General features: G+C 42.0%; 1 protein-coding gene across 9 annotated transcripts in view; it reads right to left on the bottom strand.

Moving 5' to 3' along the window:
- LOC123511411 (kinesin-like protein KIF21A) overlaps nucleotides 1–15,785 on the bottom strand; it is a 132,614-nt gene that overhangs the window by 28,358 nt on the left and 88,471 nt on the right. For 5 of the 9 annotated variants that reach the window (XM_045267269.1, XM_045267271.1, XM_045267267.1 and 2 more), the window contains exons 7-16: nucleotides 14,062–14,264; nucleotides 13,038–13,224; nucleotides 12,214–12,390; nucleotides 11,709–11,936; nucleotides 10,182–10,223; nucleotides 8,957–9,129; nucleotides 8,295–8,516; nucleotides 7,577–7,814; nucleotides 6,459–6,594; nucleotides 2,242–2,437 (exon numbers count right to left, since the gene is read on the bottom strand). In XM_045267269.1, coding sequence (XP_045123204.1) covers nucleotides 2,242–2,437; nucleotides 6,459–6,594; nucleotides 7,577–7,814; nucleotides 8,295–8,516; nucleotides 8,957–9,129; nucleotides 10,182–10,223; nucleotides 11,709–11,936; nucleotides 12,214–12,390; nucleotides 13,038–13,224; nucleotides 14,062–14,264 — 1,802 coding nt within the window. The remainder of the gene's footprint in view (nucleotides 1–2,241; nucleotides 2,438–6,458; nucleotides 6,595–7,576; nucleotides 7,815–8,294; nucleotides 8,517–8,956; nucleotides 9,130–10,181; nucleotides 10,224–11,708; nucleotides 11,937–12,213; nucleotides 12,391–13,037; nucleotides 13,225–14,061; nucleotides 14,265–15,785) is intronic. The other 4 variants (XM_045267274.1, XM_045267270.1, XM_045267272.1 and 1 more) reach the window with 1 other exon arrangement.

Consider the following 15,785-nt stretch of genomic DNA (forward strand, 5'->3'; position numbering starts at 1 on the left):
GCCAGACATGCTGATATGCACAGAACACTTTGAATGCGAGATAGATTCCTACTTAATTACGAGGACACATTTAGTGTTTCGCATCATACCACTCGAAACAGTTTCTGGGGTTTCCTGCAAACTCAGACATTTGCCCGCTAGTTTGCCCCCAGTCTCCTCGCTTCTGACGTCACCTTCGTGCCTGCCACTCACCCTCCTTGCTATTGTATTGGAACGGGATCTGGTATCACTGTTTGCCCCGTCGAGCATGCTCGATAGTGTGGACACACCTTTAGGAGTCTGTTGTACTCCAGCATTGATGTCACCACCACCACCACCTCCTCCCGGCCCAGGATTATTGTGTCATGGATACAGTGTTTGGTTTTTGATGGGTGACACAGGAACTTGGATTGATGAGTGTGTGACGGTTCAAGTGGGAGGTGGTGTTGGACGGTGCATTGTGGTGACTTGTGTATGCTGAGTACCTGGGACTGTCTGACAACCAATCAAGTACTGTATCTGATGACTCAGACACATGGGCTCATAAGGGACAATTAGTTTTGGCAGATATTGAAATGGGGAAAGAGCAGTAAATGAGCAGCTCTGAATATGAATTGAAGGATTTCACCTGACATTTGAAGACTCATAAGCATTTAGATGATTATTAGATCCCAGTATATTGCATTTAAAAACTTTAATATTTGCAAGTAGCCTATGTACCAATCCTGTTGTGAGATGTAAACATGTGGCATTAGCACTGAGAGACTACAGGCCTAATTATCATAATTTTTGTTTATCATTTTTTTTTACATGTATGTAAGGTAAGAATTTTAAATGATAGGTGCAATTGAATTGTGTGAAGGTGTGTCTTACCTCAAGGAGTAACAATGTAGAGAATGCAGTGTGTCTTGCCCATGTCAAGATCAAGATCGCCAATTGTGTGTTTAGTTTTGGTTCATGACATCTATGGAAATTCTTCCTACCTGGTGTCACTCTGAACTACTGGTAAGTATGACCTAATATACATTGTACCCTTGAAAGTAAGTTGTTTTGTGGTGTAGTACTAATCATCACTTTGTTTACATGTGTAAAGATGTCTGGGGTTTGATTTTATAGCCTCTGTTGCCTTAGACTGACCACCAACCACAGCCTCAATACTGAACCTTGGCCTCATAGGACAAAGGCCCATTTCCTGAAACTTTTTTTTTTTTTATTTATTTTTTTGAGAAAAGGTGCATCTTATGAACCATCAAATACGTTAAGTTGTTTGTATGTTTACACATATGTTAACTATTAGCTGTGAAATTATTAGGGTAAGTATTGGAATTGTATATGTACTGTACTTTGGTGGTTATATTGTCCAGGTTATAGTATTTGGATTTGTTGGGTGGTGTCAGATCAGCTGGGTGGTGGTGGTTGATGTCTGAGTGGTGCTGGTTCAGCTGGGAGGTGACAGTTGGTTCTGCCTGATGGAAGGTACCTGATGGCTGTCTATCATGCAGCGACTAGTGAATGTACCGGGGGCCAATGAAATGAGTTGTTTGTATGTTTACTGAGTTTTGGAGATGATACTTGCATTGCTGATGCAGGTTGCTACTGGGCTGTGAAATTTATAAAATCTCAGATTGTATTCATGATGTTTGTGTTACTGTGGGTCCATATTGTATGTTTACTATGTTTTCTATGATACAGTAACTGATATTTGTGGTTCTGTATGGCTTACACTGGGTTTCTCATACAGGTTCCAATAAACGATTTGACAAAGTGTGGTTTCTTCATATTCGCCCTGCAGTTGAGAACTGAGTGCATCTTTGAGTGGCATTGTTGTGAAGCTGTAAAAGTTTGGTTAGGGAATGTACATGAACTACAATACAAAACTACACAAATATAAGTACAGTACACAGGCTTGCCCACATCTCAGGATTTGTATATTGTGACCAGGCAAAAACAACTAAATAAATAAAACTAGGTAAATACAAATATGAACATGCACACACACACACACACACACACACACACACACACACACACACACACACACACACACAAGATGGATAAGTGGATGTATTTCATTAACAACAAAACATCACTAACATATTATGGGTATCAACATTAATTTGATCAAAACTTTGGTGAAACTACATGATAATGGTGAATGGCACATAATTCCAGTTGAAACATTAACAAAAAAAGCAAAATACAAGATAAAAAATAAATACATAAACGAATAAAATACACAAAGCACAACACACAAACACACACCTTGCTCTCCTCCATGCTCATGATGTTGTCCTGACACTCCTGTATATTCTCGTGAATATAGTCAATGTTTGCCCGTAGTGCCTCCACCTGGTCGTTGAGGTCATTGTACGCTGCCATGTCCGTTGGGTCTGCCCTCTCCCTCTTCCGCCTCACTCGCTCCAGCTGCCGGCTCAACGACTCCCTCTCCCGCAGCCACCTGGGACGGGGCAGACAGGTGGGTGAGTAATGGTAGTGGTGGTGGTGTTTTCCTTATATTTTGATTATACTTCTTTTTTATGTATGAGGATCACTGGACAAAGGCACCAAAGAGGCAGAAAGTGAAGAAAAGGTCTATTGAGATCCCAAAAAATGTCAAAAAAATCATCTAGAATTGGAGAATAAGTGATTGGTGTCTATCTGAAGATAGATAGTGAAGAGCATGAAGATAAGTGGAAATGCATTTGACAGCAGCTTCCTTTAGTGTTGGTTAGAAAGGCTGGTGAATGAGTAATGTAGACCAGTTCAGTGTTGGAGGTATCTTGGTACTCCTCTCCTCAGACAGTTCAAGTTGATGGGCTGGGAAAGAAACTGAATCAAGCACAAATCTAATTTTTCACTGAAGAGATGAATAAGTCAAGATACAGGTTAATTTTTTCATTAGTGAGGTGGACAGATAAGTGTAAGAGTAAGGTGGTTTTGTGTAGTGGTTGTGGGCAAGGGTGTGGTATGGAGTTAGCATCAAGAGAAGAGCAGTACAGGACAGCGAGAGATGCAACACTGCAACAGAATAATCAGTCACTGGAGGGAGATATAACAAGCTTTCAACTCCAGGCTGTTTGTTACTGCCATTGCTATTGTTGTTTTTTACTATGATCATTTCTACTCTTATTTTTTTGTACTACAGAGTCCCACATATTTCTTTACAGGTAGTGTTGTTTACTCTTTCAGTGTTCATGTTTACAGTGTACAGGGAAGCATTCAATGGGTTTGGAAGAGCAGGTTGTATACCTCAGACATCAGGGCTTTGGCAGCATTACAGTGTTACACCCATGCCAAACACCCTGGGATGATGCAATCTAACTAACAACCAGCACCAGTCAATCACCAGCAGTACTTACTTCCACTTGCAAAACAGCCTACAAGCTCACAGGAAATTATAACCCTTTGATCACAGCAACATGTCTCCATCATGTCCTACTTCTAACACAACCAACACCACCATATCAAGATCAGCATCCAGCCAAATACTGGATTTTCTTCCATTTACTCAGAATCAGGTGTTGCCTCACTGCCAAGCCGCTACTCACCACTGACGGAAGGCCATCCACAACACTGACACCAGTGCCACCAGTGCCAGCAGCACACTCAGGCAGCCCTCCACCACCCAGTGCAGCTGCCATGCTGACATTACTAAGTCACTGCGACAAAACCATTAAAGGATGAGAGAAGATAAGACTATTACTTCCAAGATGATGAGGCAAATGAGAATGTCACGATTTGACTCTGTGGTACAACTCTGAGATGCATCTTGTGGAATTTCAAAGCAACACTGGAATGTTGCAGGTGAATGACACCAGTGTCTGGCTGGCCATGGAGCTCCTGGTGTCTCAAATTTTGGATGCCATTTTCTTCAGGACCAATTCAAGATTTCTGACTCTAAAAAAATTTGTGTTGTACAATGCTGCATTTTCATGTGCCACACAGCATGCCAGGAATACAATGCTTTGTAAATATGCAAAAATAGTTCAGTCATACTACCTAAATATAAAAAAAGTTTAGAAAAAATGTCACCAATGACAAACTTCTGACAGGGCCTGATCAAAGAGCCAGACACAAACACACACACGCACACACACACACACACACGTGCGTGCGCGCACACACACACACACAAACACACACACACTTAACACAACCTTTAATTCTTCACAGAAAGTGACACATCCTTTAGTCATCCTAAGCTCTGATGCACAATGCTCTTTACTTGACCTTCATTCCATACATTTCTGCTGCTCTTTGTGATTCCTTCCCATTCTTTCACCAATGGCTACAGAGAAAGCTCTTCCCACAATGAGACCAGGGAACCACCAAGCCTCCCACTGAGCAAAGACTTCACCTGCTCCACTGGTGACCAAACACCCACGCTGACTCAGGATGCTGAACAGGCACTGGCACACTACAGCCAGCTCTAATGCTGCCTGTCACTTCTAGCAGAGGCAGAAACAATAACAAAAGGAATCAACAATGACAAAAGTGCAACAAAATTAGCAACAGCAACAGCAACAGCAACAGCAGCAGCAACAGCAGCAATAACAGCAGCAGTAACAGTAATAGATTACCTACATATCATTTACACTCTCTATTAACTTACCATAAATATATCCTTATTAGTGATATTCTTTGAAGGAGCAACTTAAAATTAAAGTATTTTTTGAAGATAATCTTTCTCAAGTCATCTTGACACTGCACTGTAAACTTTTCATGCTCGGCCATGCAACTGTTTCAAGAGATCAGGTTTTCATGCATCATTCACAAATACATTAAAGAGTGAGACTTTATACTCATTTTTTTCAACATTGACCATTCTCTACATGACACTTTATGCTGCCATTATTTAGTAAGCATCAGCTCTTAGAGAAATACTGAAGCATAGTGTGTGGAGCTAGCTGGTGCACCATTACCTCAACCAAGCAAGACACATGGCCCTGGCACACAAAACAATAACAATACTCTGAAGTAATCACCACTGAAAGTATAACCACTGATCTCTCAGGTGTTGTCAGATTGGGGTTACTTGCAGGGGCAGACAGGGCTAAGCTGAGTACTGCAGGCACACTCATCTCTCCTACTCTCCAATTCTCTTTCTGCTCCCATGCACTTCCACATAGAAAGCAATACGTCCTCTCTGTACATATGACTTTTCACTTCAAGCTTCTAAAAGTGATGACATTCTCACAAATAGCAAATCATAGAAAAAACTGATGAACAATGCACAGGAAAAGACAGATTAAATTTAGTACTTATCAGTTTTCTACCATCCCATTTTCTGCTGGATTAGGCAAGGCATGTTCAAGTCATAATTTCTTACATGCACTATCTGAATTCCACTCAACCGTAAAAACTAAAATGTTCGTGCAAGACTACAGTACATAAGCTTCAATGACATGCTTCACATCCCAATGCTTACTCATAAAGTGCAGCTCCCAAATTAGAATATCTCTATTATTCACCACCCACAAGTTAAGGTTTACAGAGAGATTGAAGGCTGCAAGATGGGTCTGGCCAGCACAGATCAAATAAGTGGTGCCAGGTACAGAGAACAGGACAATGCAACATGAGGGATAAAAATAAATGTGAGGTGTTTGGTGTTCTGATGTAAGCTAATTAGTGTTTTGTGATGTCCTCTAAGGTTACTGAGTCTGGATGTCTAAAGCTGGATTAAGGAATGTTGGAGTGTGTGAGGAACTATTGCCAGCAGGATTTGGAGTATGCTAGGATTATGAAAAGGAAGGATGCTAAGGATTTTACAAACTCCTATAATTAAAACTGGAAGATGGCATACAGTTTAAAACATTGACTTGTATTGTTTCTCTTCAAGCTTGATAAAGTTGGCTGCAGTAAATTTAGAAGATAACTTTGAAAGACATCACTGACAACTAGACTCATTTCTCAGAGTCTGGAATTTTATCTTCATTTGGGTACAAGAACCAGTTTGCTGCTATTTCATTTAGGCATCAGTACTCCTTTTCATTTGGGCACCAACACATCAGACAATTCTTTAACTGTGAAATGGTAAATGGTGCATGTTTGCATTTCATTAAATGAGAGAATTCCAGTGGAACTCTAATTGAGCCACAAGACTTAAAACGTTTTCTATCTGTGTATGAATAATGCAGACAAAATCTTCTGGTATTACCCAAGAGCAGTCAGGAAGTTCATGTGTACTGGCCTGAATTTATCATTAGCAAGCAAAGGGTTAAGAAACAGGATACACAAAGCACATAAAATAAACAGAAAAAGAGATAAAATACACAAAGCAAGAATCAAGATACACAGACCAACAAAACAAGATATACAGAGGAGTACTGGAGATGTTAGTGGCAGTAATAGAGGAAAACAACATTAGGTAACACAGGGAGGAAGCAAACAAGCAGGCAGGCAGGCAGGCAGGCTAGCAGGAGGGACATAAGGAGATGGCAAGACAGGCAGTAGGGACGCTGAGAAGGGCCAGCACTCACCTCTCCATGTCGCGCTCCATGCTGCTGACTGTCTGCTTGTTGTACGCCACCTTGTTGATGTTCTGCTCCAGCGTCTGCCACTTCTGCTTGGCCACCTTGGGGGAGAACGTGGCGGCCGATGCTCCTCCTGCTATTCCTGCCAACACAAACATAGTTACCAACTTACATAATACTAGCTGGTCTCATATTCACCTCATACCCAGATCATACTTAATGGACTCAACTTTTTACACATTTAGATAGTTACTACCTTATATAATAGTTGTTGGTCTCATTGTTATAACCTTGACACCAATACAGTTACCACCTTGCATAATACTAGCTGGTCTAATATTCATAACCCCATACCCAGATCATACTTCATTAACTCAACTCTTTACACATTTAGATAGTTACTGCCTTATATAATACTAGCTGGTCTCTGCTAGTATCAACAGTTACCACCTTACATAATACTAGCTAGTCTCATAATCATAACCCTCATACCCAGATCATACTTCATTAACTCGGCTCTACACATTTAGATAGTTACTGCCTTATATAATACTAACTGGTCTCATTGTTAAAATCTTATACCTAAACCATACTTCATTAGCTCTTTGTACACTGAGACACACTTCATTAACTTAACTTCTTGTATACTATCAGATACACAAATATTGCAACTTCCTTCCTTCCCATCGCTGTACACTCAACACCTCATACATTAACACTTCACTTACAGATCTCATACATTCTCCACCTTATATCCAGAACACACCTCACTAACTCCTTGTATGCTGTGAAATTAACTAATGCAACTTTCTCCCCTCACACCACACCCACCACCACCACCACCATGACCACTACACATTCACTCTTCAGCCCGACACACCCACTCACCACTACCACCACGCCCACCACCACCATCACCACCAAACAGTCACTGCTCAGCCTGACACAAGCCTTCCCTCACCACCACATACTCACCACAAATACACTCCTCAGCCTCTTTGAAACCTTCCTACAACACCACTACTGCCAAAACACCACAAAATTCCATAAAAACCTCCAAAAACACTCTGAAATAATAATAAAAAAAAAAAAACTACCACCACCACCACTACCACCAAACTCACTTCTCCTCAGCCTGCCAGAAGCCTTCCCACTGAGTCCTGGTTTGGGCGCCTTCTTCAACACCGCCAGTTCTTCCGTCTTGCGCTTCAGCACCACATTCTTCAGCCTGTTCTCCGCCTCCAGGCTCTTTATGTACGTCTCCTGCTTACGGGACACCTTATGCAGCTGGGCAATCTCCTTGTTCTTCTTCAGTTCCTCCTGCTTCGCTCTTGTGTTGTCCTCCTTCATCTTGGTCATCAACTGCAGGATAAGGATGGCTGGTTAGAATTTCACTGTAGCTTTTATTTATTTTCTATATAAGGAAGTTGCGTTCATAGGTGGGCATTATCACAGTAAATTGCCATCATAATCTATCATGCATTTACTAAGCTAGTTTGTGTTTGCTGGCAGGTGGCACAATCCAGCAGGGAAGTTTGCATTCATAAAGATTTTTCACTGCTACATGTTCAGTGTCTGGAATGTGGCAGGCTCTTGTGGGTGTAACATAGCTGATAAGGTACCCTGTCTGTTATGGTAAGATCTGGTGAGGTAAAGGTGCTTCAAGCTAGGTTATAGAAGGTAATGTGGGGCCAAAGCACTGTAGAACTCATTTAATTAAGCTTATGAAGAAATAGTAAAAATTGAGCCATTAAGGACTTTTTAGAATCAGCACCACCATCCTTCTTTAGATTCCTGGTCTTCTCAAAATCCTATAGGTTATAATTCCTCCTCTCGTCTCACCCTGACTTTGGTCCTCTTCATCTCAGCCAGGTCTCCCTTCAGTGTTCTCAGCTGCCTCTCGTGCTGGTTTCTCTCCCGCATCAGCTTGGAGTGTTCCTTCTGTGCCGCCTGCAGCTTCTTCAGTTCGTTCTGCATGGTGTTGATCTTCCTCTCGTACTCCTGCTTCACTGCCTTCACCTTGTCGTCCCCAGCGTGGCTGCTCGACTTGATGTTGGCGATGACCTGAGGGAAGGAATGGTGGTGTGTGGTTTGGTGTGTATTCAAGGTCAGTAAGGTGTTTGTCTTTATCTAACTCACCCAAAAAAATCAGCAGTGGATATTAAAATACTCTAATCTATCCCATTCAGCTCACTCATTGCCTCACTCTTCCTTCCTCAGACACTCACACCTTATTCACTCTCATTCTTCCTTTTAAAAGCAAGAAAACCAGCAATTAGATAGCAAAACATTTCCATTTACTCCCCATCAGCCCACTCACCTCTACACTCCTTTCCTCACATCTTATCCACACTCCTCTCATTTCATCCACTCTCTGGTTATCTCATCCAATCCCTCTCATAGAAAAAAAACATTCAACTACTCATTTCAACCCACTCCCTCACTCATACCTTATCCTTTTCCCTCCTTCCCTCATTTGCTCATTCCTTCCTTCTGCCTCCTACCTTGTCCCTCTCCTCCTGTGTGGCTCTGATGCGATTCATGAGCACATTAAGCTTCTCTTCATACTGGTGTCTCATGGTCTCCAGGCGGCGCTGACTCTGCTCCAGCCCTTCTATCAACTTCTGCTTGATGGAAATTTCGCTGGTCAACTCGGCAAGCTCCTCATTGTAGTTCTCTGTTTGGATATTGTGGTGGAGAGTTAGTGATGGTGTGTAGTGGTGGTTATGGTGGTGGTGATCAAGGAAGTGTGTTGGAATAGCTGTGGTGAAGTGTTTGTTGGGGTTTTTGTAGAGTATTTTGGGAGAGGAAGGGATGATATGAGATGGTAGAGTGAGGAAGGGAGAGAAAGGAATGGAGATGAATGTAAAGGATGTGCAACGTGTTAATAGTTAAGACTTGACTTGAGGACAGATAATGAGTGATGTTGCAGTCAGTGTTTTGAGAAATGAGGGATGATATGAGATGATAAAGACTAATGAAGGGAGATAAGGAGATGGAGATGAGGTGTGGAGAGGATGTGCAAGGTGTTACAGATTAGGTTCGAGTCTTAATTAGAGTAATGTTAGAAATGAAGATACATAGATGAGATGATACACAAGATAAAAAAAATATATATATATTGTACCGATAAAAAGAGAGATGAAACTTGTAAGAGGGTAAAAGAATAAGAGATAAAAGATGGACTGGCTGAGATTGAATGAAGAGATAAAAATGAAATAGGATTTGTAGAGAGAGAATATGAGTAGTAGAGAAAAATGATATAGATAAAGGGTAGATGAAACTTATGATAGAGTAAAGAAATAAGGAGAGATAAAAAGGTAGATTGGTTGATTCATTTTGCCCCCACCACAACTGCTAACCACGTGGGAAGGTAGATGTAGAAAGGTAAACACTTCTCATGCATCAAGACACTGGTGCAGAATACAATAAATAACATCATTGGGAATAAAAAATGTATGACTAAGAATGGTATACACATGCCTGGTAAATGATAAACACAGTAACACACACAATAAGCAAAATATCAGCCACTGGTAAAACAAAATTCATGATTTACTAACAATATTAAAAAAATCTTGTTGGTTAAACATCTAAGCCTACAGATGCTATAGGCATACAATGAGAAAATTATAAAAAGAAACACCTAAACAAAATTGCACAGTTATCAGAGAGTGCAAAAAAAGTGACTGCGCGAGTGAGTGAGTGCGAGGTGGTGCGTCTTCCTACCTCTGGGCACCTCCTCCTCCATGTCTGAGTCGTCGTCCTCATCTGTGAGTCAGAGAGGCAGTGTGGAGGGCAGAGCGAGGGAGTTAATAGTGTGTGTGTGTGTGTGTGTGTGTGTGTGTGTGTGTGTGTGTGTGTGTGTGTGTGTGTGTGTGTGTGTGTGTGTGTGTGTGTGTGTGTGTGTGTGTGTGTGTATTTACCTAGTTGTAGTTTTACAGGGCCTGGGCTTTATGCTCGTGTGGCCCCGTCTCCATATCTACACTTATCCAATCTTACTTTGAAAGTATGCACACTCGTTGCAGACACTACTACTTCATTCAAACTGTTCCACGTCTCAATACATCTCTGCGGGAAACTATATTTTTTAACATCTCTCAGACATCTTCCCTTTCTCAGCTTTTTACTATGCGATCCTGAACTTCAAATGTCATATTCTGTGTTATTCATCAGCTTGTTTGTTTGTCTGTCTGCACTAACTAGTGTGTCCTGCACCAGACTGAACTGAACTGGCAGTGTTTGCTGTGTTTGCCTTGGCTTGGCTGGAGGTGGAGTGTTCCTCTTTGCCTCAGTACTGAGTGCTGGTGAGGATGGTGGTGGATAGTGAGCACTGAGCACTGCCTACTGGTGGCTACTGCTCATCTCCTCTACTGTTGCCACTGTGATACACATTGCAATGTACAGGTGAACAGTGATTTATGAATGCTTAATTTATACATTTCTCAAGTTATAAATAAAATACTACTATACTCTTGTTCTTTTTTTATTCACAAGTGCAGTAAGTTGCACTTATTAAAATTTTTCAAAAAATCCTCTCAAAAGTAAAAGAAAATATTCTTAAAGGAAAGAATCTACAGCTGATTACAGTTGACCATTTTCAATAGAATTAACAAATGCTTTCAAAGAGAATAATTTGTAAACCATGATTCACCTGCACATTACTGTTTGAATTTACAAAGAGCCTAATGTACAAGTGAAGTCTTAGAAACTTTGTACCTTCTGTGCTCCTTGCATGACCATTACTGTACCATTGCTGCTGCTAGTGACTGGGAAGGGAACATAACTTTCACTATATCAAGACACTCAAACATTCTTGTTACTATCCCATGTCCTCAGTACTCATCTGATCTCATCATGTGTGTAGATGCTACACAGGTTTGGTGTATTTAGGTTACATAAAACTAAGCATAAAACTACAGCTAGCTAACACCTGCCACAGTACAACCTGATGTCCTACACTACACCTCAGGAACTAGAGTGCTGTCTAGACCATTAATGGACACATGGTACCTTCAGATCTCTCTTGGAAGCAGAAGTTACCAAGATTATATTTGAGTTGGTTAAGAGAGACTATGCAAAGGGAAAGAAAAATAGTAAGTGGAGAAATTAACAAAAGGATAACATTTGACTTAGTTATGAAGGACTAGATGAGAAAAAAGAACAGAAAAGGTGGAAAAAAAGTTGTTTGTGGAAGTCTAAACACTTCCACTTGAACCACTTATCCACACGCACACACACGCAATCAAAACTCACCTTTATCCTCCCCACTTTCATCTGAGCTCTCATAATTCTCCTCCATCTCTCCTTCCTCCTCTTCCTCATTGTCTTCCTCCTCCTCTTCATCATCATCCTCGCCCCCTGAGCCTCCCGAGGTCCTCTTCTTCCTCTTCACCTCCTGCAGGTCTCGCTGGAGGTCCCTCTTGGCCTCCTCGATCAGCTGGGTGAACGTTTGGCCCTCCTCCACACACTCATACATTGAACCTGAAGGGAAAAAGGTAATGGGGAGACTTTAATAATTGCATCTCTCTCTCTCTCTCTCTCTCTCTCTCTCTCTCTCTCTCTCTCTGTAGATCCCTATGTTAGTGTAAAATTTATAGGGAAACATAAATGACTTTTTTTCCGTCTTTCAGAACACAAACAAAAGTTGACCTAGTTTTTTCCTCTTTCTTTCAGTTGTTTGTTTATTTCTATTTACTTATCATTTATTGTTTATGGCAATGATGACGATTCAGTAACAGCAATGCACACTGTTCCTCACCTGACATAGGGACGTGGAGGGGGGACATGGAGAGCCTGGCAGGGTTGTTGGCGCGGTTGTTGATTTGCTTCCTTAGTTGCTGGCAAAGGTTCTCACTCTCGCACAGCTTGGCCCGCAGCTCCTCTATTTCCTTGAGGTAGCCCTGGATCACCACAGCCATGTCAGACCCCTCACCCGCTGCCAGAGGATAAAAGATGGTTAGAGCTAAAATTACCAACATAATAGATTAGACAATGTTTACTGACCAACTATGATACACATTGACAACTAATGCATACAACTCTGCCGTGGTCTACATAAGAGATTAAAAATAAACAAAATTATGAACACTTACATATGTAAAAGGCAAAACAAATAGCAAACACAACTGTCATATTCAAAATTTGAGCAAATACACCCTACACACACGCACACACACACTCCTCCATAATCACACCTTAAACAGTTCTTTATCCATACATACACTCTACACATACTCTTTCTCATCCAGACATCCTACATATACTCTCTCTCTCTCTCTCTCTCTCAGCCAAAACCACACACACGCTACACATTCAATTTTTCACCACCCACACCCTACATACACTTTCTCCCATCCACACATACCTTAACACACACAAAAACACTCTTTCTCTCACCTACATCCTATCCACACTCCCACACACACCCTACACACATTTTCTCTTATCTACACACATCCTATACATATACACACATGCTCTCTTTCTCTCATCCACATCCTATACCCACTATACACACACACACACACCCTACACAAACACACCCATCTACACACACTCTCTCATCCACACCCATACACCCACATGTAATCCATCCGCTGGTCGCCTTCTCCGCCAGTAGTGCCGTGTTCTTGGCCGTGAGCACCTCCACCGTCTCCTGCAGAGCCTTGAGTCGTGTCCGCATGTTGGTGATCTCCGAGGAAAGCATCTGGTTCTCGTGGTACATGTCGTTCACTGCCTCTGAACCATCCTCCCCGACTATCCTCTTGCCCTGGGAGTGAGAGAAGTTTTGGTGAGTTTATGAGCGTGTTTTGGGGTGTTTTCTTGGATGTTTTGGGGTGTGTTTTGATGTTTGAGAGGTAGTGAAAGGGGTGCAGTGAGGATATGGGATTGTTTTGGTGTATTTGGGGGTTGTTTTGAGGGGATAGTGGTGTTTGAGGGGTAGTGAGAAGGGTGTGGTGAAGTTATGGGGGTGTTCTGGGGTGGTTTTGTGGGATGGTGGTGTTTCAGGATAGTGAGAGTAGTGAGAGGGGCATAGTGAGTTTATAGGAGTGTTTTGGGATGTGTTTTTTGGTGTAGTGGTGTTTCAGGGGATGTTAAAGGGGTGTGGTGAGGTTACGGGGGGTGTTTTGGGATGCCTTTTGGGGTGTGGTGGTGTTTGAGGTGGTATTGACAAGGGTGTGGGTGAGTTCAAAGTATTGACTGATGTCTTTTTTAATGTTTTTTTTTTTTTTAAGAAAGTATAGTTTTGAAGTTAGTTATATATAATTTCACATCTTATTCATGTTTATTACATGTTCATATCACCTAAGCTCCATCTCTTCCCCATTACTTCCCATCCTTCACATACTTGTACTCCACCACCTGTACTTTCAATCATTCCTCTCTTTACCTGCTTTACTTCTTCAATTCCTCACCTGTACTTCAGCCCACCCAACCACCTACTAGCTACCACCATCATCCTTCCCCACTATGACCCATCCTTCCTCCTCTTACTTGTACTCCACCACCTGCACCTTCCATCTGACCTCTCCTTATCTGCCTTACTTCAGTTCCTCACCTATACTTCAACTCACCCACCCACCTACCACCACCTTCCTTCCCTTACCTGCTTGTACTCCATCAGTTCCACCCTGAGCTGCTGTATCTCCTGCCGTAGGATAGCGATGGCCTTGCTTGCCTTATCCTGGTTCACCATCACCTTGTTCTTGATGTTACGGGCACGGTTGGCATACTTCAGGGTGTTCAGTGTCTCCATGAAGTCTGTGTCGCTCGGGGAAACGCAGGCAATCATCAGGGTGCGACTGTTGCCTGTGTAGAGGGAGACAATGAGTTGGGTGGGGAAACATGGTGATGGGGTGGGAAAAAAGGTAAGGGAGTGAGAAATGAGATAAGAAACAGGGTGAGGGGGAAGGATCAGGGTGGGGAAGAATGACCAGCAGTGGTGCAGCTAGTATTTTTGCCATCCGGGGTAGCCCACAGCCTATTGGAGCGAGTGCCTACTTTGTCCCCCCCAGCACCAAACACACACACACACACATTGGATCACCATCTATATACCGAAAAATAGGGCAACAAACACAAACAAATACCCACCCACCCACACACCATCACCATAACCATCTATACAACGAAAGAAAGACACACACACACACACCATAACCATCTATACAACGAAAGAAAGAGGAACACACACACACACACACAACACCACCACCACCGTATGTCCAATGAAAAATACACACACACACACACACACACACACCACCACCACCACCGTATGTCCAATGAAAAATAGACCAACACACACACCATAACCATCTATACAACGAAAGAAAGAGGAACACACACACACACACACAAACACACACACCACCACCGTATGTCCAATGAAAAATAGACCAACACACACACACACACACACACACACACACACACACACACACACGATAACACGGTAAATCATGCTACATATGGACGAAGAGATCCAGGAGAGGAAGGCAGCCGGGAGCCTCCCGCCATCGTGACGTCACAGTCTGGCCCGGCGAGCTGATGACGTCACGGCCCAAGCCGGTGGACTTATTTACGTTAACGTAAATAATTTTGAAAATGACCCCTCGAAAAAACGCCGCCAGACCCGAATGCTTTGCATATTCTGACTTGGCACATATTTTAACTAACACCAAAAATATAAAGAAATGCCAAACTCCAATAACATTAAAGAATTTTTAAAAGAACTATAAATAAAATGTTGGAACCTTAACCCTTCCTAAAAAAAAATAAATGTCCGCCCATTCTCACTTCAAAGGAATGACACACACTTTAAACACTATGAACAGTCTTTTCCAACACTTTGGAGTGAGTTAGAGCCAGAAATAAATAATCCACAAGGGTGACAACAAAACTATTATTGGAACATTACCACCGTTAGAAAACAATTCTACTCTCCACTAATTCCACTGACCAGGAAGCCGAAACACTTTAAAACACATCAACTATTTTTTGAAAACAATAACAACTTGATACTGCCTCTAACAAATTTTTTTCCAGGACGCTCCCAAAAATTTGGCGCCAAAAATCAACCTTATTTAATACAAAAACAACGCCAACAACAACATACACCGCCCCACACACGGACGGAAAATGCTTCAGATAAAACGAAATACTTGCAAAAAACATCAAATCTTACTATTCAGCCCAAATAAACTGTCCAGAAATTAAATAAAATAATCCTGGATTCTGGGCTGGCCGGGGTAGGCATATCCACTATCCAAGATGGCTGCGGGGCAGTTGAGGGGTCGCCCCCCACCTTGTACATCACTTAAACCTTCA

The sequence above is a fragment of the Portunus trituberculatus genome, chromosome 31 (genome assembly GCF_017591435.1).
Source record: "Portunus trituberculatus isolate SZX2019 chromosome 31, ASM1759143v1, whole genome shotgun sequence".
Taxonomy (NCBI): Eukaryota; Metazoa; Arthropoda; class Malacostraca; order Decapoda; family Portunidae; genus Portunus; species Portunus trituberculatus.